Genomic DNA, 24,150 nt, shown 5'->3' on the forward strand with positions numbered 1-24,150 from the left:
GAGAGAAAGGGAGAGGCCAGATGGCAGGGCAGCTGGGATCTGTTTTCTTCGAGGCTCTCATTGACCTAGATGGCCCAGGGAGCCAGAGCTGAGGTGGCGACAAAGCACACCTACAGTGCCTCTACCGTATATCAGACCTCCTTGGCCTGGTGGTCACAGATTCAGGGAGATGAGTGCTCTGAGAGGTTTGGTTCAGTCTGCAGTGAGGGCCACACTGGTGGGTTAGTTGCATGTGTTAGACTCAACCCTACCTCACCTGCTGCACCGAGGGTGCCAGTCCCTAGGCAGCTCCAGTGCAACCCCCAGCACTGCCTCACTGGAGCAACAGAGGCCCCCACCAGCCAGCCAACCTGGGAGGCTCTCTAACCCACTTAGGGAATGTAGTATTTATGTTAATATCTCTAATTAGTACAGAGTGCCAGTTGAGGCCACTTCTGCAGCATTCTTTGCACAGCCCCTCTCTACCCGCCTACCAAGGCTCTGGAATGAAGAGGGAGGCCCCACCCCCTGCCCCTTTTCCTCACCCCACCCTGCTGGGCAATGAAGAAAACAGGAGTGAGTGAAGAGCTGTGATGTGGCTGGTTGGGGGGGCTCCCCTATCCCAGAGGGGCTGACCTCAGTCTGGGAGGAATGTGCAGGAGGCGGAGGGAGGGCAGGGGCGGAGCGGGTGGGGGCTGGGCCACAGCCCAAGGCCCAGGATTCTTGGTAGCCCCTCCTTCAGCCCCTCCATCTCTGCTGTGACATGGCCCTCAGAAAGGAAGGGATACAGGCAAGGAGGGGAGGAGCTGACCTTTCAAAACAGGTGGGCCGGTTACCCCTGTGAATGTGAGAACCAGGCTGGGGTTGCGCGGGGGTGGGGGGGGTAGTGCTCTGGCTGACCCTTTCCCAGGAGTCTCAGTAGGGCAGGTTTGAATTAATGTCAGGGAAGGTAGGCCTCAGGTGATGTTGGGGCTCTCCAGAGCCGCCTCCCCAACCCTGCCTAAGTCCTCAGGGCTGTACGACCCAGTGCCCATGTGACCAACAGCCAAAGGTTGCGAGGAGGAGCCACAAGCCTTGATTACTAAAGCTGGTGTGAACAGTGAGTCCTAGACCCCATCCAACCCAGGTGTGGATGTAAGGATGGAGCCACACCCCACAGTGCCAACCCCATCCAACTGGCAGGATTGCCGTAGCCTCCTTCAGATGTGTGTCCTACGCTAGCCACATCACTCAGAGTCCAGGCAGGGTGCAGGGGGGCAGGCCCAGCTGGTAATGAGGGGTGGGGAGGCAGGTGCCGGGCCTTGGCACAACAGTCCAGTTATTTCCAGAGGGAAAAGCCAAAGTCTGCAAACAGAGCCAGAACCCAGGCAGTGAGAAGTAGGGGCCGGAGAGGCTAGGGTGACCCCAAGTGCAGGGGTACAGGCAGCTGCCTGGTTTTCTGATTCTGTTGAGACCCAAGCCCAGGCAGCCTGATTCCAGAGTCCTTAGGAGCTTTTTCAGGAAACTCACTGAGTGCTGCTCTGTGGCTTGGCACACTGGGACCTGGGGCTAATGAGCAGAAAGGAGACCCTGTGGGGACAAAGACAACTTGAGCTCCCATTCCTCTGGGAACTTCTTTCCTATTCAAGGGAGGAGATATCTGGAGGAGGGAAGGTAGCACCCAGGCCTGGGGACTGAGTCCTGAGCTGTTGGAAAGATAATGGGGGTCCTGGTCCGGTTCCCCGATGTGAATGCAGGGTTGGGGAGAGAAAGGAATAAAACAGAGGCTGGGAGCCTGGGTCTGGAGAGCTGAAAGAAGTGGGGCCAGAAGGGCACACAGGACGGGTGGGGAGAGCCCTCAAAGACACTTGCTGATTTTGGCTGCTGGAGCAGAAAAACAGCCCAAGAATTTTGTTTGCTTGCATGGGGTCAGGAGAAGCTGCCCAGGTCCAGAGGAAAGACACCTTTGCCCAGGAGTAGGCAAAGATGCATCCTGGAAACCCCTCCTTGTCATCCCTGATCCTCTTGCTGGCTCCTGTTTTTCACCTGCCAGCTGGTCAGGTCAGTCCAGGGACACAGCTCTTAGAGCTCAGGAAGAAGAGGCATGGCCCTGAAGTGGACACTAGGGACTTGGAGATGGGTCTCCCCCACCTCTGGCCTTGTCTCACTGAAAGCACCCAGGAGATAGGCGACAAAACTGTGCGCACTGGAAGTGTCTGCACAACCTCACCGACAGTCCTTCCTGAGTAACTGCTGCCCAGCCTCAGGTGGCAGGAGGGTGCCTCTGGGGGGACTGAGGGGTCACAGCCCACCCTCAAGCCCTGACACCTTCACCCAGGCCATTGGCAATATGAGCCCCTCCAAGGTGGAAGCCCTTGCAGTGCAAATAGGATGTGTCCACCAGGGCTTGTCTTCAGGACAAGACCCCCGGCCCTTGCCACCAACCCTCCCTCAGGTACCTGGCTCTGGTTTTGACCTAGGAAGAGAGGCTGAGTCAGGGAGGTCAGGCAGTCCGCACTCCCCTCCCAGCAGGGATGCAGGAGCACTGGTCCAGGTGTGGGTATAAGGATGGGGCCACACCCCACAGTGCCAAAGTGAGACTTGCTGGAAGATTGTGCCTGCCTCTCCCCCGACTTGCCCCCTGGGCTGTCATCACAGCTGGGCCAGGCAGCTGAAGTACTAAATGGTCCAACTGGGGAGGAAGGACTGGGGTCAGTCCTGGGGTTCTGTCTGACCTCCCACCCAGCTTACTCCTAGGAACTGAGGCAGCAGCTAAACTCCCATTATTCTCCCTTGACACCCCAGCTGTGGAGGGACAGGTGAGGAACTAGAGTCCCTTCAATCCCTTCTGCCTGTTGCAGGGAGCTGCTGGAGCTGAGGTAGGGGGTAGTCTCTGTTGCTTCCTCCTCTGACTGGTATCGGGCCACGCTGAGTGCCTGGGCCTGGAACACCCCTCACTTTCAGACCCAGCTGGGCAGGGGTCATCCCTACTCTCCCTTCCCTTGTGCCCATTCCACTCTGGATGCCTTCTCCAGCCATCCAGGCTGCCTGCCCAGTCACCCGATCCACCCTGCAGCCCTGCAAACTTTACTACAGCGTCATGGGGCGGTGGCTGGCCTGGTGGGGGCTGGGGCTGCTCCTTAAAGGAGCCATCAGAAGGTGCCCTGCAGCCCCCAGGCTTCTCTCCTTCCCCAGGGCAGAAGGGGCTGGGGAGCGGAGGCACCTCTGCTGAGTTCTCAATGGCATGTGAGAAGGCTGCCAGGTGGCAGTTTCGAAGATCTCTGCAGCCCAAGAAGCGACAGTGGCAAGTGTCAGCGGATGGAAGGAGGGAGGTGGGGTCCTGGCCTGGGAGGGGTCCGGGAGCTGAGGAGCTGGGCAGGGATGGTGGTGGAGGGGTCTGACACCTGCCCCAGCAGCTGCTTCCCTTGCTTGATTTCACCCTGGGACCTTGCCCCACCCCAGGGCTCCTGTGCAGGCACCTGCCCGGCCTGCTTCTGGGAAGGACAGTGGGCAGGGCAGCTGGATCCTCACCCCACCTAAGGGACCCAAGGAAGTCCACTGAGGTGGAGGGGGAGGCTTAGGGAGCATGGATGCTCTGAGCAGGGACAGCATCCCCACCAGGAGCCTGTGGAGAGAGAGCGGCCGCTTCACCCTGCCCCTCATGTCTTTGGGTCTGACGCCTGAGCTCACAGAATCCCTGTGACCAGGAGCAAAGAGGGAGCAGCCCAAGTGCACAGCTGGGTTTGTGGAGAGCAGTGTCAGGTAAGGGCTGAGGCAGTTGCCCAGCCTGGGCCGGCCCTGGGTCTCCAGGCAGCGCCTCTCCCTCTGAGGCATGGGTCCCATTGGAGTCTTGGGATCTTAGTGATGCATTTGCTCACTTACACACTCATTGAGACACACAAATTATGTGTATACACACATGCTTGCATATGCACAAATATGTGACACATGTACAAACATGCACACAGTGCATAGATGTGCACACAGTACCACACATGCATACACACACATTGGCAAACTTAGCCCATATCTACACAGGCCCGATACAACCATGTTTGGGAATAGACATGTATACATGCACACCCATGCACACACACACTATATACATGCACACACTTGCAAAGGGACTCAGAAACATTCACACTGACAGGCACCCGCAGCCTTGACTCCAACCTCAAAGGGCCTCTGTGTTTCTCTGTGGGTCTGGGGTCCACAGCCACCTCCAAAGGCCTGACCCCTCCTGTGGCACCCACTCGCCATTGGCTTGCTTTACTCTTGCACTTGCTGCCCTCTGAGATGACTCCAGGTCCTGATCCCTGTTGGCATCCTGCCTGCTCCCTCATGGGGCCCTTGTCTATGTCTCCCAGAATCCCAGCCCCAATCACAGGCTGGCATCAAGTGGGCACACAATGCTTGTGATTAATGTCTGTGAGTGTGTATACAGGAGGGGAGGTTACTGGGGAGGGTGACGTGGTGGGGCGGGCGCCTGCTAGTGCATGGTGACCCTAAGGGTGTGCCCAGCGTGGGTGTGTCTGTGATTATGGCATGGGGGGCACCCTCCGAGGAGGGGAGGGCTCAGAAGCGGGAATGTGACCCCCCAGCCTCTTTCCCCAGGGGCTGTAATCTGATCCCTGGGGACTCCCCCCCCCCCCAGCCTCCCGCCCTCGCTGCCCTCATTGCTGCCGACTCCTTCTCTTCCAGATCCTGGGGCAGAGTCCAGGGAGGCTCAAGGCTCCTCCACACACAACCGCTGAATCCTGAGCGCCCTGAGCTGCCGGCATGGGGCGTGCCGAGGCCGCCGCCATGATCCCAGGCCTGGCCCTGCTCTGGGCAGCGGGGCTGGGGCTAGCTACCTCCAGCCCTCCACGCCTTCGGCTCTCCTTTCAAGGTAGGTGCACCTGGCAGGCAGGAGGGCCTGGCTCAGGGTGAGCAGGAAAGGGGCCCAGGGTGATAGGGGGCTCTGGCGTTGGTCATTGTCCTATGTGTGTGCCTGTCACTGACAGGGGGGCCATTCTCAGGCCATCTCCGGTTAACCCTGTCCGGGCTTCAGCCCCAAACTCTCTGCCACATTCCCAGGAAGCCCCCTCCTGTTCCCATAGTAACAGACCTTGACTCTGTCCCATTCCCTTACCCCCAAGTGGGCCATAGGGCAAGACGAAAGTCAAAGTTTGGGGCCCTTGAGAGACCCCTTCTCACACCCTCTGCACAGAGAGGTGGTTACTAGACAGCAGCTTAGGGTAGGCAATTCTGCTGAGCCCTAGTTGGTGGCAGGGTGACTGGAAAGGAACCTTCACCCTTTAGGGGGTTGTCCCTCCCTGCTGAGCCTCCCCCAGAGCCTTGGTGTCCACAACCCTGGCCTCCCAATGCACCCGCCTAGAGACACCGCTTGTCAGAACACACGTTCCTCAGCCTACTTTCCTCTTCGTGGGGGCTGCACCACCCACTCTGGAGCTCCACACATGCACCTGGGTGGGCCTGTCTTCATATGTGTAAGCTCACATATCACCCACATGTGTAGGGGCCAGTTCACATGTGGAAACAGTCTGTAGAAAGATGACCAGGCAGGGCCTAGGGGAGGCTTTGGCCATGGCAAGCGAGTCCTCAGTGGTGTTCCCCACTTGCAGAGCTCCAGGCCTGGCATGGGCTCCAGAACTTCAGGCTGGAGCGGACCTGTTGCTATGAAGCCTTGCTGGTAGACGAGGAGCGTGGGCGCCTGTTTGTGGGTGCTGAGAACCATGTGGCCTCACTCAGCCTGGACAACATCAGCAAGCAGGCCAAAAAGGTACCAGGGACCCCTAACCTCAGTGCTGCCCAACAAAAGAACCCTAGCACCCCAATCCAAACTGCCTTGAAAGGCCCAAAGGGGATGGGTTTCCCCAGTGGAAAGACCTGTGGGGTATATCTCAAGTCCATGACCTGTGTTTTCCTCTATCCCACCCACCCGTAGCTGTCCTGGCCAGCCCCTGTGGAATGGCGGGAAGAGTGCAACTGGGCAGGGAAGGACATTGGTGTGAGTGCCAGCTACCAGGGTGAGGGTGCGGAGGCTGGGCCCCATGCCCCAGAGATAGGGCAAGACTCAGACAGAAGCCTGCCTGTTGTGGCTGGGAGGAGGGCAGGGAGGTCGAGGTGGCTGAGGTCTGGAGGTGGTGAGTCAGGGTACACGCTCATGTGATGCTTGGTGGCCTGTGAGTCAGGGGGGTTGTGCAGCTCTGTGCTTCTCCATGTACCCACCCTGGGAGGGGTAAAGGGTGAGGGGTGGGTTGGGCTGGTCACCAAGGGCACTCAGGTCCCAGCAGACCATGTCAGTACTTGCCTGGGCGACTTCAGAAAAGAGACAGAGGTGATGATGGTGCGGTGGGCAGGAACCCTTGGGCCACCTTCCAGAGGAAGCCTCATTGCCCCAACACTACTGTTCACTAGACTGAGTGCATGAACTTTGTGAAGTTGCTCCATCCCTACAACCACACACATGTGCTAGCCTGCGGCACAGGGGCCTTCCACCCCATCTGTGCATTTGTGGAAGTGGGCCACTGGCTGGAGGTAAGGCCTGATCTAGTCAGGGGAGGGTGGGAGGGTGAAAGAAGGGATGGTCACAATAACTCCTGTCTCCCAGGAACCCGTACTCTGGTTGGAACCAAGAAGGTTTGAGGATGGCAAGGGGAAGAGCCCCTATGACCCCAGGCATCGGGCAGCCTCCGTGCTGGTAGGTGAGTCCAAAGGCTGGTATCTTGACAAAACTAGTGTCCCTTGGAAATTCTAGAACCTCGAAAATCCCAACACCCCAAGGCACCAGGGATCCCCATAGCTCACTGACTCCCAGAGAGCCCCCAGAGCTCCCCAGGCCCTCATACCCAGGAGCCCCAGCTTGACTGAGCAGCCCTTGCACTATCTCCAGGGGAGGAGCTGTACTCAGGGGTAGCAGCAGACCTTATGGGCCGGGACTTTACCATCTTCCGCAGCCTGGGCCAACGACCAAGTCTCCGAACAGAGCCACACGATTCCCGCTGGCTCAACGGTGAGAGGCTGGTGAGCCAGTGGGAGGGGGCTGCCACCCTTCCACAGGGCAGGGGCCAAGCAAGGATAAAATAAGTGAGCATTGGTCACAGTGAGGTCTTCCCAAGTAGCTACCATAATCAGGCCCCATGCCAGGTACTGGGGTCACAGGGACAGGCACAGTAAGTATGGATCATGCTGTTGTTGAGTTCACAGATTTCATAACAAATACATGAGAAGACCAATTTCAATGACCATGAGGCTCATGAGAGAATAGAAAGGAAGGGAAGAAGAAAATGGGTTGGAGGAAGGAAGCCACCTTATTGAGGTATGAGTTAATTCCCAAAGCACAAACCAGCCAGCTAATAGAACTGAAAGAAGAGCATTCGAGGTAGAGGTAACAACTAGTCCAAAGGCCCTGAGGTAGGAACAAAACAAAGAAACAGATTTATGGAGTTAGCAATGACAAGGGGACAACACTGTCAGGAGCTGGAATAGTTTATTCTAATGCATGGGACCCAGAAGGAGAATTGGAAGCAGGAATGGGGATCATCTGATGTGACAGGGAGAAAGATTTATGAGTGAAGGTGAAACTGGATACTTTGTCTTTTCTTCCCAGGCCTAAGCCTGGGGAACTGTAAAGGGCAAGATTAGAGGCTGCCGGGTTGCCCCGCCTGCTTTCTCAGGTAGTCCAGTCTCTGCTGCCCCCTCGTGGCCACTTCGTGCCTCACAGGGTTTGATCTTGGAATAGGTCCCGAGCGACTTGTCAGATGATGCCCAGTACAGCTGCAGACCTTAAGGGGAGGGGATGCTGCCAGTGGGACTGATGTCAGGGTAGAGGCACAAAACCACTGATCCCACCTCCTGTTGTGGCTAGAACCCAAGTTTGTCAAGGTCTTTTGGATCCCGGAGAGTGAGAACCCAGACGACGACAAAATCTACTTCTTCTTCCATGAGTTGGCAGTGGAGGCAGCACCAGTTCTGGGGCGCCTGACAGTGTCTCGAGTAGGCCAGATCTGTCGGGTGAGGATCACTGGGTCACTCACTCCCTGGCAACCTTGTCCCACCCTTTGCCTGCTGGGGTCCTGCTCTCATACCCTTGGATCATTTTGGTAGAATGACATGGGTGGCCAGCGAAGCTTGGTTAATAAGTGGACGACATTCCTGAAAGCACGGCTGGTATGCTCCATGCCTGGTGTGGAAGGGGACAGTCACTTCGACCAGCTCCGTGAGTGCCTGGGGTGGAAGGTGGGATGAAGGCAGGGATCGGGGGTGCAGACTCCAGGAGCCCAACTGGGCCAGAGAAGCTGTGCTCCTCCTCAGCCTGGGCCTTTCCCTGCAGAGGATGTGTTTCTGCTGTCCTCTCGGGACCCCCGGAACCCGCTGCTCTACACTGTGTTTTCCACGTCCAGGTGAGGGGCAAGAGGGAGTCCCTGGGTCAGGGTCATCTGAGCTCTCTGTGGGCCTCACTCTGCTCTTGTCGTTACTTGCAGCAGCATCTTCCAGGGCTCTGCTGTGTGCATGTACAGCATGAACGATGTGCGCCGGGCCTTCCTGGGACCCTTTGCACACAAGGAGGGGCCCACATACCAGTGGGTGTCCTACCAGGGCCGTGTCCCCTACCCCCGGCCTGGCATGGTGCGTAGCTAGAGGACTCCTGCTGCAACACATTTCAAAGCCGCAAGTGTACAGAACCTGGCCTGGGGTCTTCTTGGTGAATGTGGTTTCTTTGTTATGGATGGGAAAGGTTACCACCTTCAGACAGGGATATTGTGGGAAAGCTGTGTTTTGTTCCCATCTTTAGCCTGAGGTTCAGTCTGAGCCTCCCCAGGACACAGCTCAAATCTCCTGAGCAGCACTCTGTTGCCTTCCGCATTCCATATCCCCAGAAGGCATTCCATGTTGCCCTTGCCTATATCCCTACTTGCTTTCCTCCATGCCCTCCCTAGTGCCCCAGCAAGACATTTGGCACCTTTAGTTCCACCAAGGACTTCCCTGACGACGTCATCCAGTTTGCTCGGAACCACCCTCTCATGTACAACCCCATCCTGCCCATTGGTGGGCGGCCTGTCTTCATGCAAGTGAGTGCCGGTTATACCTTCACTCAAATCGCTGTCGACCGTGTAGCAGCTGCTGATGGACACTATGACGTCCTCTTCATTGGTACAGGTTAGGGCCCACAGTGACACCCAGAACCCCATTTAGGCTCTTTTTGTTGCCTGTCAGTCTTATCTCCACATCTTTTCTTGGGCTGTGCCCCCACATTCTAGATGCTTCCCTGATTGTTCCAAACCATATTCTTCACCTCTTCATAACCAACCATGCTGAGAGTACAGGTCTCAGAGGCAAGGGACTCTGGCTCTTGCTATCAGGTTAAACCAGTGGCCACACCCCTTTCTCTTCCCTGCAGATGTGGGAACAGTGCTAAAGGTGATCTCAGTCCCCAAGGGCAACCAGCCAAGTTCTGAGGGGCTGCTTCTGGAGGAGCTGCACGTGTTTGAGGTGAGGCTTCACCTTCCAGTTGCCTAGCCCTTCCTCCCCAACACACTAAGTCCTGATCCCAGTGCTTTTCCTCTCTTTCAGGACTCAGCTGCTGTCACCAGCATGCAAATCTCCTCCAAGAGGGTAAGTGACCAGAAGGGTGGGGGCTGGAAGGGACTGAGCTTGTGATCAAGATGCCCCATCCTCCTCACCCCATCTTGCCCCTGGTAGTTCACAGTCCTTGGTTTGAGTAGAAGCACTGTGTGACTTGAGCAAGACCTCAGAGTTCCCATCTGTCAAATGGGGGAAGGGATCCCTGCCCAATGGGAGGCACACAAGGAGCCACCCTTGGTCAGCCAGGAGCCCTTCCTGCCCTCCAGCACCAGCTGTACATAGCCTCGCGGAGCTCAGTGGCCCAGATCTCCTTGCATCGTTGTGCAGCCCATGGCCGCGCCTGCGCAGAATGCTGTTTGGCACGCGACCCCTACTGTGCCTGGGATGGGGCCAGGTGTACACGCTTCCAGCCTAGTGCCAAGAGGTGGGTGGAATCAGGATTCCGCTGGGATGCATGGGAAAGGAGGGCTTTTGCCACCCAGGAGGCTGGAAGCAGGGCTCATGAGGTTCCAATGTCCCCCCAGGCGGTTCCGGCGGCAAGACATACGGAATGGCGACCCCAGCACGCTTTGCTCTGGGGGTGAGTGTCCCATCTGCCGCATCCTCAGCCCCTAAAGATGCCCCACGCCTCCTTGCCCTGCTGAATTTGCATTCTCCTCATCCAAAGACTCGTCCCGTCCTGTGCTGCTGGAGCGAAAGGTCTTCGGGGTGGAGGGCGGCAGCGCCTTCTTGGAGTGTGAGCCCCGCTCGCTGCAAGCACACATGGAGTGGACTTTCCAACGCACAGGGGAGGCTGCTCACGCCCAGGTCAGCCTCACTCTGGCCTCCTGGCCAGGCTCCTACATCCAGGAGATGTCTTGCCCTGCCTAATGAGGTCCATGGCTGGCACCCCACCCAAGTCTAGGTGAAGTCAGCCCAACCAGACCTCCTCACCTGCACGGCACCCATGGGCCCTTGACCTGGACTCTGTCCACGTGAGGTCTCACTGTGTCCAGCTAGGCTTGTGACCTGTCCTCCCATCGTTGGGTGTAGGCCTGCCTTTGAGCTGCCACTGAGGTTCCTGCCCTGGCCCCACATCCTAGTGAACCTGCCCCCATTCGGATCTTCATTCACTACAGCCAATGTGCAACCCACCTTCAAGTGCACCTGTGGGTGTATGTTCCCCATTACCCTTTGGCTCCCAGGAGCCTTGTGCTCGGTTCCCACCCTCATGCCACCCCTCATCCCATAGGTGCCGGCGGAGGAGCGCGCTGAGAGCATGGGGCAGGGGCTACTGCTGCGTGGACTTCAGCGCCAGGACTCAGGCGTGTACCTGTGCACCGCCGTAGAGCAAGGCTTTTCGCAGCCACTCCGTCGCCTCGAGCTGCACGTTCTGACCGCTACGCAGGCTGAGCAGCTGGCGCGTGCCGAAGAGGCTGCGCCCCCAGCGCCCCCGGGCCCTAAACTGTGGTACCGAGACTTTCTGCAGCTGGTGGAGCCCGGCGGTGGTGGCGGCGGTGGCGCGAGCTCCCTGCGCATGTGCCGACCGCAGCCCTTGCTTCGAGTCCCGGGGTCCAAGTCGCGCCGGAAGGGCCGCAACCGGCGGATGCACGCTTCCGAGCCTCGTGCCGAGAGGGGGCCCCGCAGCGCAAAACACTGGTGACTGGGTTGTCCCCACGCGGGGACCAGGCAGGAGAAGACAGGCCAGAGAGGGGGCAGACAAGCCCCAGGAAGACAAATGGGCTGGAGCTGGGCACACCATGGTCCCCGGACCAATGGAGACACCGAACAACAAGCCCCTGGCGGAAGGGCAGCCGCGCCGGCTTATTTATTATTAACAGGATAACCCTTGAATGTAGCCCCAGAAGGGCGGCCCAGGCCGGGTGCAGAATCTGGCCCAGAGAGAGGGAACAGAGAAGCAGGGCTCCAGAGCAACGACCAGGGCCAGGGAGGTGCCCTGAGTGCCCACCCTGGTGGAGGGATTCCCCTCCTGGCATTGAGCATAAGGCTGTGAACAAGCTGGGCCATAGAGGGCGGGATGGGGCAGGCTGACTGTACTAAAGTAATGCAATAAACACTTTATCAGCTGAAGCTGGAATGGCCACAGCAGAGGAACGCTATTCTTAGAATTTGCTATGTGGTCTTGGGCATCTAGCTAGCAGTCTCAGAGACCGAAGTTTCTCCTGTCCAGGATTGCTATGGTGAGGATTTAAAGTGGCATATACAAAACCACGTTATGTACTTCATGCACAGTACAGTCTGTGTAATGTAATTTAAGGGCTAAGTGAACCAGAAGTGGTGATACATGCCTGTAATACCAGCACTCGGGAGGCTGAGGCAGGAGGATCTCCAATTCCAGTCCAGCCTGGGCAGCATGGTGAGATCTTGTCTTTTTTTTTTTTTTTTTTTTTTTGGTACTGGGGATCCAACTTGGGTCCTTCCGATTTCGAGGCAGGCAGCAGAACCACTAAGCTAAATCCCAGGGGAGATCTTGCCTTTTAAAAAAGAAGAAAAAAGGCTAAGTACTGCATTCTGAAAAAAACAAAATTGGGTGATGTGGAAAATAATGTGAAAAGGTGACATGTGAGCTGAAAGACAAGGAGCCAGCCATAAGACTGCCTGAGGGTAGGGGGCAGAGCACCCCAGAAGAAAACAGCCCTGGACAGGGGAACACAGTTACCAGGTTTGAGGAGCACCAAGGGGCTGATGTGATACAGTGCAGAGATGGATCTGGCACCTCTGAGAAGCAGAACCCACAGGCTTGCTTTGCCACCATTAGGAAGCAAGGCCCCAGCAGGCCACTCAGGGAGGGCTGGAAGCCGGACCACCTTCTCCTAAGGGTGAGCAGTGCTGTGCAGCCTTGAACAACCTGTGGGACCTGTATGTCCTGTTCGGAGGAGAGGTGGAGGAACAGTGCCTGATCCCAAGAGCTTCAGACACTTGGCTGTATCTGTTCTCAGTGTGCTGTGCCAGGGAGGAACCACTCACTGTTCTTCTGCAGAGAACTCTTTTCCTACAGAGGAGAAGATGGAAACAGAGAGGACTGATCCTTTACCTAAGTTTGTAAACTTAGTAGAAGTACCAAATTGGACACAATGGCACACGCCTATAATCTCAGTGCTTTGGGAGGCTGAGGCAGGATGATTGAAAATTTGACCCACCCTTGGGCAACTTACGACTTAGTGATATTCTTATCTCAAGATAAAAAATAAAAAGGGCCGGGGTGTAGCTCATTACCAAGGCCCTGGGTTCAATCTCCAGGACAACAAAATAAAAACTACTGTATTATAGTAGAAACACCAGCCTCCAACCCACCTTGAGTGTCAGCAAGACATGGCCAGCATGTGTGTGGCTAGCATGTGAGCATCATGTGTGCATACGTATGGATACCTACTTGTGGGGCTACTGGATCCCCGATGGCACTGGGCTTCAGTTGTGCCCCTACCCCCAAGTCCCTGGTGCTTGCAGTAACACAGTAGTGGGTGCTTGTGCAGCTTTTGTTGGGAGATAACTGGACTATGGGTAAGGGTCTACAGGGGTGAGGTGTGATTGAGTAGCAATGTACAAGGGCTTTTTTCTTTATTTTTTTGATACAGGGGATTGAAGTCAGGACCTTGTGCTTGTAGGGCAGGCAGCAGAACCACTAAACTGAATCCCTGGCCCTTTCCTCTTCTTTTTTGGTACCAGGGAGCAAACCTAGGGCCTTGTGCATGCTCCACCATGAGCTGCTTCTCTAGCTCCCCCTTTTATTTTTTATATATGTTTGTTTTAAATATTGAGAAAAGCTCCCCAGTACAAAAAAAAAAAAAAGATGTATATCAAGATACATTTTAAATGGGCCGGGGATTTGGCTCAGTGGTTTTTGCCGTCTGCTGCACAAGTGTGAGGACCCGAGTTCGAGCCCTGGTACCAAAAAAAAATTTGAGAAAAACTGGGCATGGTGGTACATGACTATAATCCCAGCATTCAGGAGGCTGAGGTGGGAGGATCACTTCGAGTTCAAGGCTAGCCTAGACTACATAGTGAGTTAAAGACTAGCATGAGGGCCAGGGATTTAGCTCAGTGGCACCATGCCTGCCCAGCAAGCACAGAGTCCTGAGTTCAATCTCCAGTACTGAGAAAAAAAAAAAAAGACTAGCGTGAACTACATAGTGAGACCCTATCTTAAAAATCCATAAATAAATAAATAAATAAATAAATAAGAGACAAGACCTCAGGTGGTCCAGGCTGGCCTTAAACTTGCCATCCTTTTATCTCAGCCTTCTCAGTACCTGGGATTACAGTTGTGTGCCCTCATGTCTGGCTGGGTCTCCTTTTATGTCATGGCTGCCACAGGTATTGCTGCTACAGGCTGAGCTTGAGGTGGCTGTTCTGTAATCTTTGTTGTTTTTTAAAATTTTTTTTGGTACTGGGGATCGAACTTGGGACCTTGCACTTGCGAGGCAGGCACCGGAACCACTGAGCTAAATCCTCAGCCCATGGTGGCTGTTCTGGATAAAAGCCCCAGCCCTGTGTATAAATAGGGGTGGAATGGTTCCCTGAAGAGGTCACTGTATTGGTGGAGCTCTTGGCTGAGCTAAGTCACCAGGTAGATAGTCTAGGCTGGTGGCGGCAAACCTATGACACATGTGCTACAGCATGCTGTTACCACTGAAAGATCTAAAAGGTTTGGCAGCACTGGTCTAGGCTGACACATGTGTCACTCTGCCCCTTCTCAGGGCTGAGAGCTGTCCCTTCTAAATATAGCCCAGTGGGCTGAGCTCAGGCTTATTTTAAGCCCAGGTTGGGAGGTGGCCAGGCCTTCCCGAGCTCCCAGAGGAGCCACTGATGCCTTCGTCCACGCCTGCTACTGGGCACCCTCATCGGCTCTGACTCTCCACCAACTTAATTGCCATGCCTGAGGAGACCCAAGAAGGTAGGAGAGGGTGACCATGAGGGTGGGCAAGGCCCGTCTTGTGACCTTGTGGGCCACAAAGACCCAACCTCTGGGCCACTGACTTCACTGTCTTTTCTAGTCATCAGTTTTCATGTCCCACCTCTAGAAAGGGAACTACCCCTGTGCATGGAGAAAGAGCCTGGCATATCTGGAACCCCTCTCTACCTCAGGCCACACTTGTTTGTTCTGCTGTGGATACCAGGACACCAGGAAGCTCCCCACTTTAGGAATGGGTCAACTACAGGCTGTGACCAAGTGGGTGTGGGCATCTGCTTGGCCAGTTCATTTTTTTTTGTCAGTACTAGGGAATGAACTGAAGGAGTGCTGACCTATATCCCCAGTCCTTTTTATTTTTGAGAGAGGGTCTCAGTAAGTTGCTAAGGCTGACCTCAGACTTGTGATCCTCCTACTTAAACCTCCCAAGTAGCTGAGATTACAGGCATGTGCCACCATGCCTAGCCTTTACTCTTTTTTCAAGGAGGAAACTAGGAATGGGACTGGGCATTTGGACACCTGGCCTGGGAACCAAGAAGTAGGCAGGGTTTTGTCCTTCCCCAGTTTGGGTCTAAATAGCTCCAGTTGGTCAAGAGCTTGGTGGCTAAGCACATAACTATTCCACTGTATATAGGAAGCACCAAGTTGGGTATGGTGGCACATATCTGTAATCCCAGCACTCTGGGAGCCCATTTTGGGAAACATAGCACAGGCCTGTCTCAAATTTTAAAAGGCTGAGGATGTAGCTCAGTGTAAAGACCCTGATTCAATCCCCAGCATGTGTACACACACACACACAAAGTGAGTAAAGCACAACAGAGTGCAAGGAGAGTATTTAATATAATATGACCTTCATTCTACCAACAGCCTAGACTGCCAGCATGTTTTTTACTTACTTTTGAGGATGCCTTGGCAGCAGCTTCAAGCCGTTTATGAAGGTTGAGTTACTGTCCTGAGAGTGTTACAGCTGCTGCCTTTATCAGGAAATATCCCCCTGGTTTCTTCCCCACTGTAATCTAGCACTTGGGCATCTGGAGCTCTTACTGGGCCAAGATTTTTAAAAATCAAGTCAAAGAACACCAGATGAAAATATAATTATTTATTTTTTGAGGCAGGGTCTCCCTTTGTAGTTCAGGCTGGCCTAAACTATGTAGCCCAGGCTGGCCTCAAACTCACAGTGATCCTCCTGCCTCACCCTCCCGAGTGCTGGGATTACAGGCATGTGCCACCACGCCTGGCAGAAAATGTAATTATTTAGAAACCAGATAGGTATGGTGGTGTATGCCTGTGATCCCAGGACTCAGGAGGCTGAGTTTGAAGCCAGCCTGAGCTACATAGTGAGTTCAAGACCAGCCTAAACTACATAATGAGACCCTGTCTCAAAAAACCCAAAAGGAATCATAAAACACTGATGGTACTCCTGAGGCTGTGGTGGGAAGGTTACTTCAACACACAAGTTTGGGGCCAGACTGGGAAATTTAGCGAGATTTCAAAAAACACAAATAACTTTGTAATGAATAAATACAGCCACAAGGAAAGTACACAGACTCCAGTGACTAAATAGGCAGAAACTGAAATGGATAATTAAAGCCATACACATATTGTTCAAGCTTCTTAGGCAATATAACCAAATCAAATCAATCAAGGTTATTTTTTTTTCAATCAAGGTTATTTTGACAGCATAGTGGCAGACATCTGTAAATCAGGTACTCTGGAGGCTAGGGCAGGAGGATTTTGAAGTTCAAGGCCAGCCTGAGAAACTTGAGACCATGTGTCAACAATGAAAAAAGGGGGCCGCGGATTTAGCTCAGTGGTTCCACCACCTGCCTCACAAGCAGAAGGACCCGAGTTCAATCTCTGGTACAAAAAAAAAAATGAAAAAAGGGCTAGGAATGTGGCTAAGCACTATGGGTTCAGTCCCCAGTGTCAGCCAGGCATGGTGGTGCATGCCTGTAATCCCAGCACTCAGAAGGCTGAGGCAGGAAGACTGCTGTGAGTTCAAGGCCAGCCTGGGGTATATAGTGAATGCAAGGCCAGCCTGCACTACAAAGTGAGATGCTGTCTCAAACGAAACAATCCCAGTACCACTAAAAAAAAAATTTTTTTTTACTTCTCAAATTAGCAAATACATACACACATGTATGAATATTATAAACTGTTTCTCATCCCAGCACTTGGGAAACTGAGACAGAATTACTGGGAGTTCAAGGCCAGTCTGGGCTATATAGTGAGTTCAAGGTAAGCCTGAGCCACATATAGCGAGACCCTGCTTCCCCCACCAAATTCTCAGTGGATACCTACCTGATGGTGGTGTTGTACCCTGTTGAGGGCTATATACATACTTTTTTTTTTTTGGTACCGGGGATCAAACTTGGGACCTTGTGCTTGCAAGGCAGGTGCCAGAACCACTGAGCTAAATCTCCGGCCCTATATACACACTTCTCAAGGACAATTTTATGAGTTTTACCCCTGCTCTTGGATTGAGTAATTCCACTTCTTAGAACTAATGACTGTTGTAAAATTGTGAAAAACTTCATATTCAATGATAAGATGTCCTTATGGCTGATTTCCAAAGGGAACTGGAAATAACCTAAATGTCCAGGCAGTCTCAGAGGGTTTTAGGGGAACCCTCTACAAAAGCCCCACTATGTCCACCCTCTTCAAGTCCCTACTGCCCAAGGCTACCTGGGACCAAGGAAGGGGTGATCTGCTTGCTGAATGAGCCCCATCACCCCTGCAGACACTGTGGCGCCAACATCGAGTCAGAAAAGCAGGGGGCCATCGGCTTCTAACCATGTGTCCGAGGTGCGGCTACACCGAGTGGAATCTATCAGCGACCTACACAGTGGAGGTGAGGGGCTAAGGGAAGGATGTACTGTGCAGGGGGAAGAAAATCTGCCACCCTCCTGATATCCCCCTACTCCACAGGCTTGCCACACCCGTATCTGCCTGAAGAGGCACGGCCATGGGATGAATTGCTGGGTGTCTTGCCGCCGTCGCTGTGTGCCCAAGGTGGCTGCAGTACAGTGTGTGGCCGTGGGGGGTTCCTGCTGCTGCTGGCACTGCTAGTGCTCACTTGCCTGGCACTCGCCATCCTGGCTGTCTACTTGAGCGGTAGGGACAGGAAGGGCAGGTGGGGACCAGCAGGTACTGGGAGGCCCTTTGGAAGGAGCAACTGCAGATGTTGTAGCAGTGAAGGGCGGGATTCAGTGGGCAGCCTGCTGCCGGGTGGTGGAGCAGGTCTGAGGCAGCACTGATCTGACAAGGTCCCACAAACACCTGCCCATCCCCAGTGCTACAGAGTGAATCCCTTCGGGTCCTGGCACACACACTGCGCACACAGGAGGAGATATTGCTCAAGCTTCGACTGGCCAGCCTCAGCCAGCTCCGGAGGCTCAACTCCAGCGAAGCCCGAGCACCCAGCTGAAACTCCACTTGGACTGGGGCATAGGGGGTCTGGGGGGAATAAAGCAGCTGTTGGCAGATCTCTCCTCCCACTATTGGTCTACACCACTTCCTTGATGAGATTTTTGTACAAGAGACTGATGTGACTTCACAGTCACCGACCTCTCCTGATTATCTTCAGGCCAGATCTAGCCAAGCCTTCTGGTACCAGGCCGTGTGGGCTGAGCCAAGGTCAAAGGATGGGGCACCAGCCTCCTGGCTTCTCCTGTGGCCTGTGCAAATCCTCTGGCCACTTCTAGATAGCAGGGTAAGAAGTCTAGAAATAGCTGCCTCACTGCAGCCACCTACCCTGCCAGGCCTCTCTGCAGGAGTCCAGCCTCAGGTCTCAAAGACAGGCTGGGCTTTGAGTTGGGTACCCCCCGACCCCACCCCAGGATACACTGCCTTGAAGGGCAGAGATGAGGTCCTACTGGGCCCAAGAATGGTATCCTGGATGGAAGGGAGGGTGGGCAAAAATTCCCAGGAGTCAGGTCCACAGAGGCAGAACATTATATTCTATTTAATTATCTCTTATAATCTTTAAAAATCAGCACAAAAAATCCATTCCAAGTAGCTTTGCCTCCCCACTTGACATGACGGCATCTGCCCAGATGCCAATACTCCAAAGAAGTGGGGCACTCCAGAGGAGCAAGGCATAAGAAAGGAAAGGAACAGTCCCCTACTGCCTGCCCCACAGCCCTGGGACAGGCACTCATTTGGTCCTGCCTGAGATAGGGCAGGAACAAGCCACAGGGCTGAGTGCAGGGACAAAGGGCACAGTCCCTTACCCCCACTCACCCACCCTGTTTTTGGTTTTGTCTTTAAAAAAAATAATAAAGTGACAATCACTGGCAAACACCAGTTCTTGCATTGTCTTCTGTTCAAAATACAGGCAAGGGTGTGGATAATCTGTCTTCAGCTAGTTCATTTCACAGGATATCTGCCCGTTTGTCCCGCACACGGCTTCGAGCCTTGGTCCGGGCTTTGAAGGCAGCAGCATTGTACAGGTGCTACAGGGGAGAAAAGGGGTGAGATATGGTGAATTGGGGAGAAGAAAGCCCAAGCCTCCTTCTGCAGCCCCTATAGAGCAGGAGGCCTCCAGGAATTGGGGATGCAAGAGAAATAAAGATGTCCAAGGATGCAAACCTTTTCAAAACGTGAAACTTTATAGGCCTTCAGAGTAGTGGCATCCAGTACCAGCACAGGGCCCAAGCCAAAGATGTCACGGAGAAGCTCATTATTCTGGGGACAGAAAAGGCAATGAACCTAGTCCATTCCAAAGCAGCCAAGCTGGGGAGCCCTCCCTGCCCATTCCCCCACCTGCAGGTGGTGGTGCATGCCCGAACCCAGCACATCCTTGAAGGCAGCATAGATCCGGTGCCGAGCCCAGCTGTCCACGTAAAGCATTTCCAGTCCAAACCGGATCATCTCTTCCTCACATTCACCACCCTGCAGGGTAGAGGGGCCCACAGCTGGGCTTGGCTGTTATGCCTGGGGCTGCACTCTTGCTAGGACACACATGTTCTCACACACACCTCAACAAAATGCAGCACGGCACGGAAAGTAGAACGCTGGCGCCGGCGGTCAGCTTTGGCACGGTACTTGTTGCTATCTGTGGCTAGAGTCCGCAGTGTACCACAGAGGGCCTCCATGTCCTCATAAACAAACTCCTCCTGTGTGGGAGCAATGGAGGTACAAGGCAGAAGCTTAAACTCTGCTATCAACATGGGATTGCCCAAAGCCTTCCTTTCTAATAGTTCTCTTCTCTTCTGCCTGGCTCCTCTCAACCCCTCTTTGGCCTCCACCTGCACAGGACACTTCTGCTCAGGGTCCCCATAACACTTAGTATAAGTCAGTGTTGGGGCCACTTCTCCTATATAATGACCTATATAAGACTGCTCTGTATTCTGTGGCACACTCTGCCTGCATCCAGCCTGGGATGGGCAGTAGCACCAGGAGGCACCCCCCCTCACCCCGCCCATCCTTGCACCTCAAGGTCCCGGGCGAGCTCAAAGAGCAGTGCGATGGTTTCACCAGCAGCAATCCGCAGGTTCACATTTTCACTGGATAAGAGCTGAGGCAGCTGGGGCAGTTGCCTGGAGAAGGAGCAGGCTAAGCTACATGTGTAGGTTGGGGGCCCCTTCATGATCACCTCCCACTCCCAGTAGGCAGCTACCCTCACCTGTCAAGGATGTGGCTGATGTGGGTGCTGGGGCAGAGAGTAAGCAACAACCCCCAGGCCTGCAGGGCAGCACAGAGCAGGCCATGCAAGCTGGCAGAGACCACAGGAGCTGTGGAGCCATCTGTGCTGCAGGACTGGCTGAAAACACCTTCTAAGCAGGCAAGGCAAGAGACCAGGTCCTAAGAACACAGGGGAACAGGAAAATGGCTCAGGGACAGAGCTAGGGCCCCAGGTGTTCTACTACCTGTGTCCAAAGGGCCACTCACCTGGATGTCGGCAGCAGCCACGTAGCACCCCAAGCCAAGAGTAGAAGCACACTGTTGGAAGACCAAAGCTAGGCCATGCTCAGGGGTCAGTCTGGGTTCCCAGACATGGGGCTCACTCCCCCTCAGCGTAGGGAGCCTGAAGACAGGTGGAACCCACCACTCTGCTTAGGGATAAGGTAGAGGAAGGGTTTCACAGGGCATGGGAACACTTACGTGAAGCCGGGCAGTGGGGCTTGCTGTGCTGTCACTGAGCACAGAGACTAGCAGGGGCTGCAGAGTGCGGAACAGCTCCTCGCCCTTGGGTCCAGGGCCCAGCTGCACACAGAGCAGGCCTAGCACAGCAGCAGCCAGGGCTTGTTCTTCACCTTTCCCTACAGAATGCTTTCTAGTCAGCCCTTGCAGTAAGGGTCAGCATCTGCCCAGTTAAGGTCCTCCACACACTCCAGGCCCTGACCTTTCTTGAGGCACTTTTCCAAGGCATCAGCCAGTGTGAGGCGGCGTTCTAGCAGGAAGTCAGGGAGCAGGCGGGAAGCCAGGGCCAAGCGCAGGCTCTCCAGAGCTCCTTGCCGGGTCTTGGCACTAAGGGTAGAGAAAGGAGGGTCATGTGGGCCAGCCCTCCTTTGGTCACACTTGGCATGGGTTGAGTAAGGCCCTGGATATAGGAGTAGGCTGGCAGGCAGGGGTACCTCTTATTTGTAAGGCAGTCCACATATTCTTTCAGCTTTTCTTCAAGATCTTCCTGCTGGCCCTGTTCATCCACAGCATCCCCCCCTGCAAGGCCAGCAGATCAGCACTGCTTCTTGCCCTAGCCCAATGGAGCCCTGCCAAATGGCTACCTGCTCTTACCCAGGCTGTCCTCTGCTGTGGTGCTGAGAAGGCTGGGACATTCGCTAGTGGTACTGCGGGCCTCACTGGCTGCCTCATCCTCACTGGAACCTGAGTGAGCTTGGGTACTACACCGGGCACCTGGGGAGTGTATGTTAAGTCACTCAGCCTGCTTCCACTGATGAGGGCTGGCTTGGGGGTACTTCCCTCAACCACACAACCCCACAAAACAGAATGCTGCCCCTTCTCAGAGATGAGAAAATCAAAGCTGAAGTAGGCAGTACAGTGGCTGATGCAGGGGACTTGCAGCAGTAAGCAGGAAAAAAAGAAGATTCATCTGCAAGAGTGTTAGGTACTAGGCCCAGCTTAGGGATAACCTGGCAGGCTTGGCAGACAGTGCCTTTCTAAGGCCAGAAAGTATTTTAGGTAGAAGCTGGGAGTTAGTAAAAGTAGAAGGGAAAGGCTGCAGTTGTTCCACCTAGGTTTGCGGCCTGGCCTGCATTATGCCCCAAAGTGGGCATAATTAGGGATTAGATATAGAGTTCAGCAGATTGGGATTCAAATCCCAACTCTAACTTTTTTTCCCCTAGCACTGGAAAGCAAACCCAGGGCCTCATGCATGCTAGGGAAGTACTCGAACTCAGCACCTTGCACTTTCGAGGCAGGTGGCAGAACCACTGAGCCAAATCCCGGCCCACCACTCCACATTTTAACAGATGTAGAACTGGGTCAGTTGTGCAGGTTTTAAGACCTCAATTTCCTTATTATTATTATTGTCTGGTTTAAATGTAGCCCGGGCTGTCCTTGAACTTGTGGCAATCCTCCTGCCTCAGCCTCCCAAGTGCTAGGATTATAGATGTGCACCATCACGCCAGGCTGAAGCCTCAGTTTCTCTATATGCAGAGAGCAAAAGCACCTCTTTCAGGGGGAGCAGGTGAAGACAAATGATTTGTTATGTATGGCTTTACTTCAGGCCAACAAACTCATCAAGCCACCTATCAGAACTGGACACAGAAGCCCAGTTCCCACTGGGTATGCTGGGTGCCCCATATTTTAAGTATATTGTCTTCTGAGCGTCCTCTGATCCATCCAAGGTCTTCAGCACTGGGTGGATAGACACACTGGCTCCTTCTGACCCTGAAAGAGGCTCTGACTGTGTGAGCCCCTGAAAACAGGTGAACACAGGGAAGTTTCAAGGCAGCAAAGCTAGAGCACTCTGGTGTGTGGGTGCTGTCCAGGGCCATGGGTGGACTTTGGCAAGTGTGGCTACTGTGGTGGAGCCTTGAGTTTCTGATCACCAGGCTGGCCCTACTTGTCTGGAACTACTTAAACTCCTTGCCTGCTGGGAATGTAGCTCAGTGGCGGTGCACCTGCCTGGCAAACACAAGGTCCCGAGTTCAATCCCCCGTACCATACACACACAAAGTCTTTAAACTCCTTGCCTGCAGGAAAATGTCTAGCCATCACAATGGCCACTGCTCATTTTTTTTACAACCCTACCGGCTAAAGCTGCCCAGCTTCCCCTTGTTTGGTCCACAGTGTCCCTTCCAGTGCACCTACCAGGCTTTTATACAACATGTTCTTTGCACGGGGTTCTCTTCACCTTCTCAGGACTCACCTGGACGCCCCTCCCATGGGGTCTCCTAGGTTCCTAAGCGTGGGGCTGACACCACTCTAAACAGTTTCAGCACCAGTATGTCGTGTTGTCACTACACTATTAAAAGCCACCCTGGGCCGGGGATTTAGCTCAGTGGTTCCGGCGCCTGCCACACAAGTGCAAGGTCCCGAGTTTGATCTCCAGTACCAAAAAAAAAAAAAAAAAAAAAAAAAAAAAAAAAGCCACCCTGCCCAAAGACCTCATTAGGACAGTGGCCAGGTCAAACCTGTGCCTGGCCCTCATGCTATCCCCACAGAGTAAACATGTGTGTTTACTGCCAAAAAAAAAAAAAAAAAAAAAAAGGCTCCTGGTTGAGACTGATAACAGAGTCCCAAGACTGCCTCAGGCTCTAGGGTATTTATCCAGTTCCCAAGCCCACAACAGCCATGGCCCCAGTTCTGTAGTTTCCCAATCGCACCGCCTTCAGTTCTTCCCAGCAGACAGGCCTTTGACAACTTCCCTGTCTAGTCTATCACAGGTTTTGGCAAGGGGACTGACTTCCTATTCTGCCCAGTGGGTTTTTCCACTGTAATAGCAACTAGGGCAGAGGGGAATGGGGAAACCGAAGCCCGGAGGTGCTTTTGGGTTACGCTTCTGGCTCTTTGCTGCTTCCTTAAGTTTAAGAAGCTTGATAAGCGGAGGGCAACTTGCTCAAGTCGGGTGCACACGTGGCCAATGCCTGCTAGGGCACGTGCTGACTACGGCAGAGTTTCGCGAGACTGCGCCGGGCTGGTCAAGGCGGGATTTCCCCACCCCAGGACACTCGAGGACACAGGAGTGAATCCACACTGGACCCCTGCGCACCGCAGAACAGCAGCCTGGCGCCCCCTACTCACCTCCTCCACGCCGCTGGCCGCTTTTGGGCGGCGCGTTGCCCTTACGAGTGCGGGGCATGCTGGGACCCTAGCGTGGGGTCACAGGGGCGCAGGGTCAGGGACCCGGAGGACAAGGGCTCCAGGCCAGCGAAGCGCTGGTCAGTGCTCTGCGTTGAGACTTGGCAAGACGCAGGGAGCTACACGCCGTGCGCGCCACCATCTTCATGAGGCGCCCCGCCCTACCAAGCAGGTTGCTGGGAAGGCGAGTTCCCAAACACTGGGTTCAGATCTGCGTCCACTCGGCGAAAACTATTATTCCCAGGGGGCTGCGCGCACAGATTAGGGTCGGGGCTGAGCGCAGAGCACCACGGGAAGAGCAGTCCACTTTTGGAACTCACAAAGCGTTACCGCTCTGGCTGGAACTATTCACCCACAATGCTCTGAGTGTACTAACCCCCCCGCCCCCCAGCGGTGCACAAGTGAACAGTTGTTAACTCGCAAGTTTC

General features: G+C 54.4%; 3 protein-coding genes across 13 annotated transcripts; 2 read left to right on the plus strand and 1 right to left on the minus strand.

The window, feature by feature from the left end:
- The first annotated feature begins 670 nt into the window (after positions 1–670).
- On the plus strand, positions 671–11,631 carry Sema3b (semaphorin 3B). 7 transcript variants are annotated; one of them, XM_087186109.1, is made up of 20 exons: positions 679–802; positions 2,764–2,837; positions 3,154–3,262; positions 4,660–4,846; positions 5,583–5,740; positions 5,906–5,968; positions 6,379–6,498; positions 6,572–6,665; positions 6,854–6,973; positions 7,829–7,974; positions 8,068–8,179; positions 8,294–8,363; positions 8,445–8,589; positions 8,901–9,120; positions 9,362–9,453; positions 9,535–9,576; positions 9,813–9,970; positions 10,071–10,126; positions 10,214–10,353; positions 10,778–11,631. In XM_087186109.1, the coding sequence occupies exons 4-20, from the start codon at positions 4,738–4,740 to the stop codon at positions 11,186–11,188; spliced, it is 2,256 nt and encodes a 751-aa protein (XP_087042235.1). In that variant the 5' UTR covers positions 679–802; positions 2,764–2,837; positions 3,154–3,262; positions 4,660–4,737; the 3' UTR covers positions 11,189–11,631. The 7 variants fall into 7 exon arrangements, with proteins under 7 accessions (XP_021121828.1, XP_021121795.1, XP_021121910.1 ...); XM_021266169.2 differs by having other exon boundaries at positions 671–802; positions 2,705–4,846; positions 8,448–8,589; positions 9,789–9,970; XM_021266136.2 differs by having other exon boundaries at positions 673–802; positions 2,705–4,846; positions 9,789–9,970.
- Positions 11,632–11,812: 181 nt separating this feature from the next.
- On the plus strand, positions 11,813–18,259 carry Lsmem2 (leucine rich single-pass membrane protein 2). Of its 2 annotated transcripts, XM_004835141.4 has the most exons (4): positions 14,097–14,440; positions 17,196–17,306; positions 17,384–17,569; positions 17,749–18,259. In XM_004835141.4, the coding sequence occupies exons 1-4, from the start codon at positions 14,419–14,421 to the stop codon at positions 17,880–17,882; spliced, it is 453 nt and encodes a 150-aa protein (XP_004835198.3). In that variant the 5' UTR covers positions 14,097–14,418; the 3' UTR covers positions 17,883–18,259. The 2 variants fall into 2 exon arrangements, with proteins under 2 accessions (XP_012925747.2, XP_004835198.3); XM_013070293.3 differs by having other exon boundaries at positions 11,813–14,440; positions 17,384–18,259.
- A 134-nt stretch (positions 18,260–18,393) lies between these two features.
- Ifrd2 (interferon related developmental regulator 2) lies at positions 18,394–24,105 on the minus strand. 4 transcript variants are annotated; one of them, XM_004834094.3, is made up of 12 exons: positions 23,666–24,105; positions 21,194–21,313; positions 21,034–21,118; positions 20,802–20,926; positions 20,561–20,718; positions 20,348–20,398; positions 20,082–20,260; positions 19,890–19,995; positions 19,435–19,572; positions 19,220–19,348; positions 19,046–19,141; positions 18,394–18,909 (listed from the first exon to the last, which is right to left on the minus strand). In XM_004834094.3, exons 1-12 carry the CDS (start codon positions 23,721–23,723, stop codon positions 18,829–18,831), a joined length of 1,326 nt encoding a protein of 441 aa, XP_004834151.1. In that variant the 5' UTR covers positions 23,724–24,105; the 3' UTR covers positions 18,394–18,828. The 4 variants fall into 4 exon arrangements, with proteins under 4 accessions (XP_004834151.1, XP_087042245.1, XP_004834152.1 ...); XM_087186119.1 differs by lacking the exon at positions 21,194–21,313; XM_004834095.3 differs by lacking the exon at positions 20,348–20,398.
- Positions 24,106–24,150: the final 45 nt, after the last annotated feature.

Source organism: Heterocephalus glaber, unplaced genomic scaffold, assembly GCF_053883595.1.
Source record: "Heterocephalus glaber isolate CG9 unplaced genomic scaffold, H.glaber_assembly_v1.0 deba00001504, whole genome shotgun sequence".
In the NCBI taxonomy this organism is placed as follows: domain Eukaryota; kingdom Metazoa; phylum Chordata; class Mammalia; order Rodentia; family Bathyergidae; genus Heterocephalus; species Heterocephalus glaber.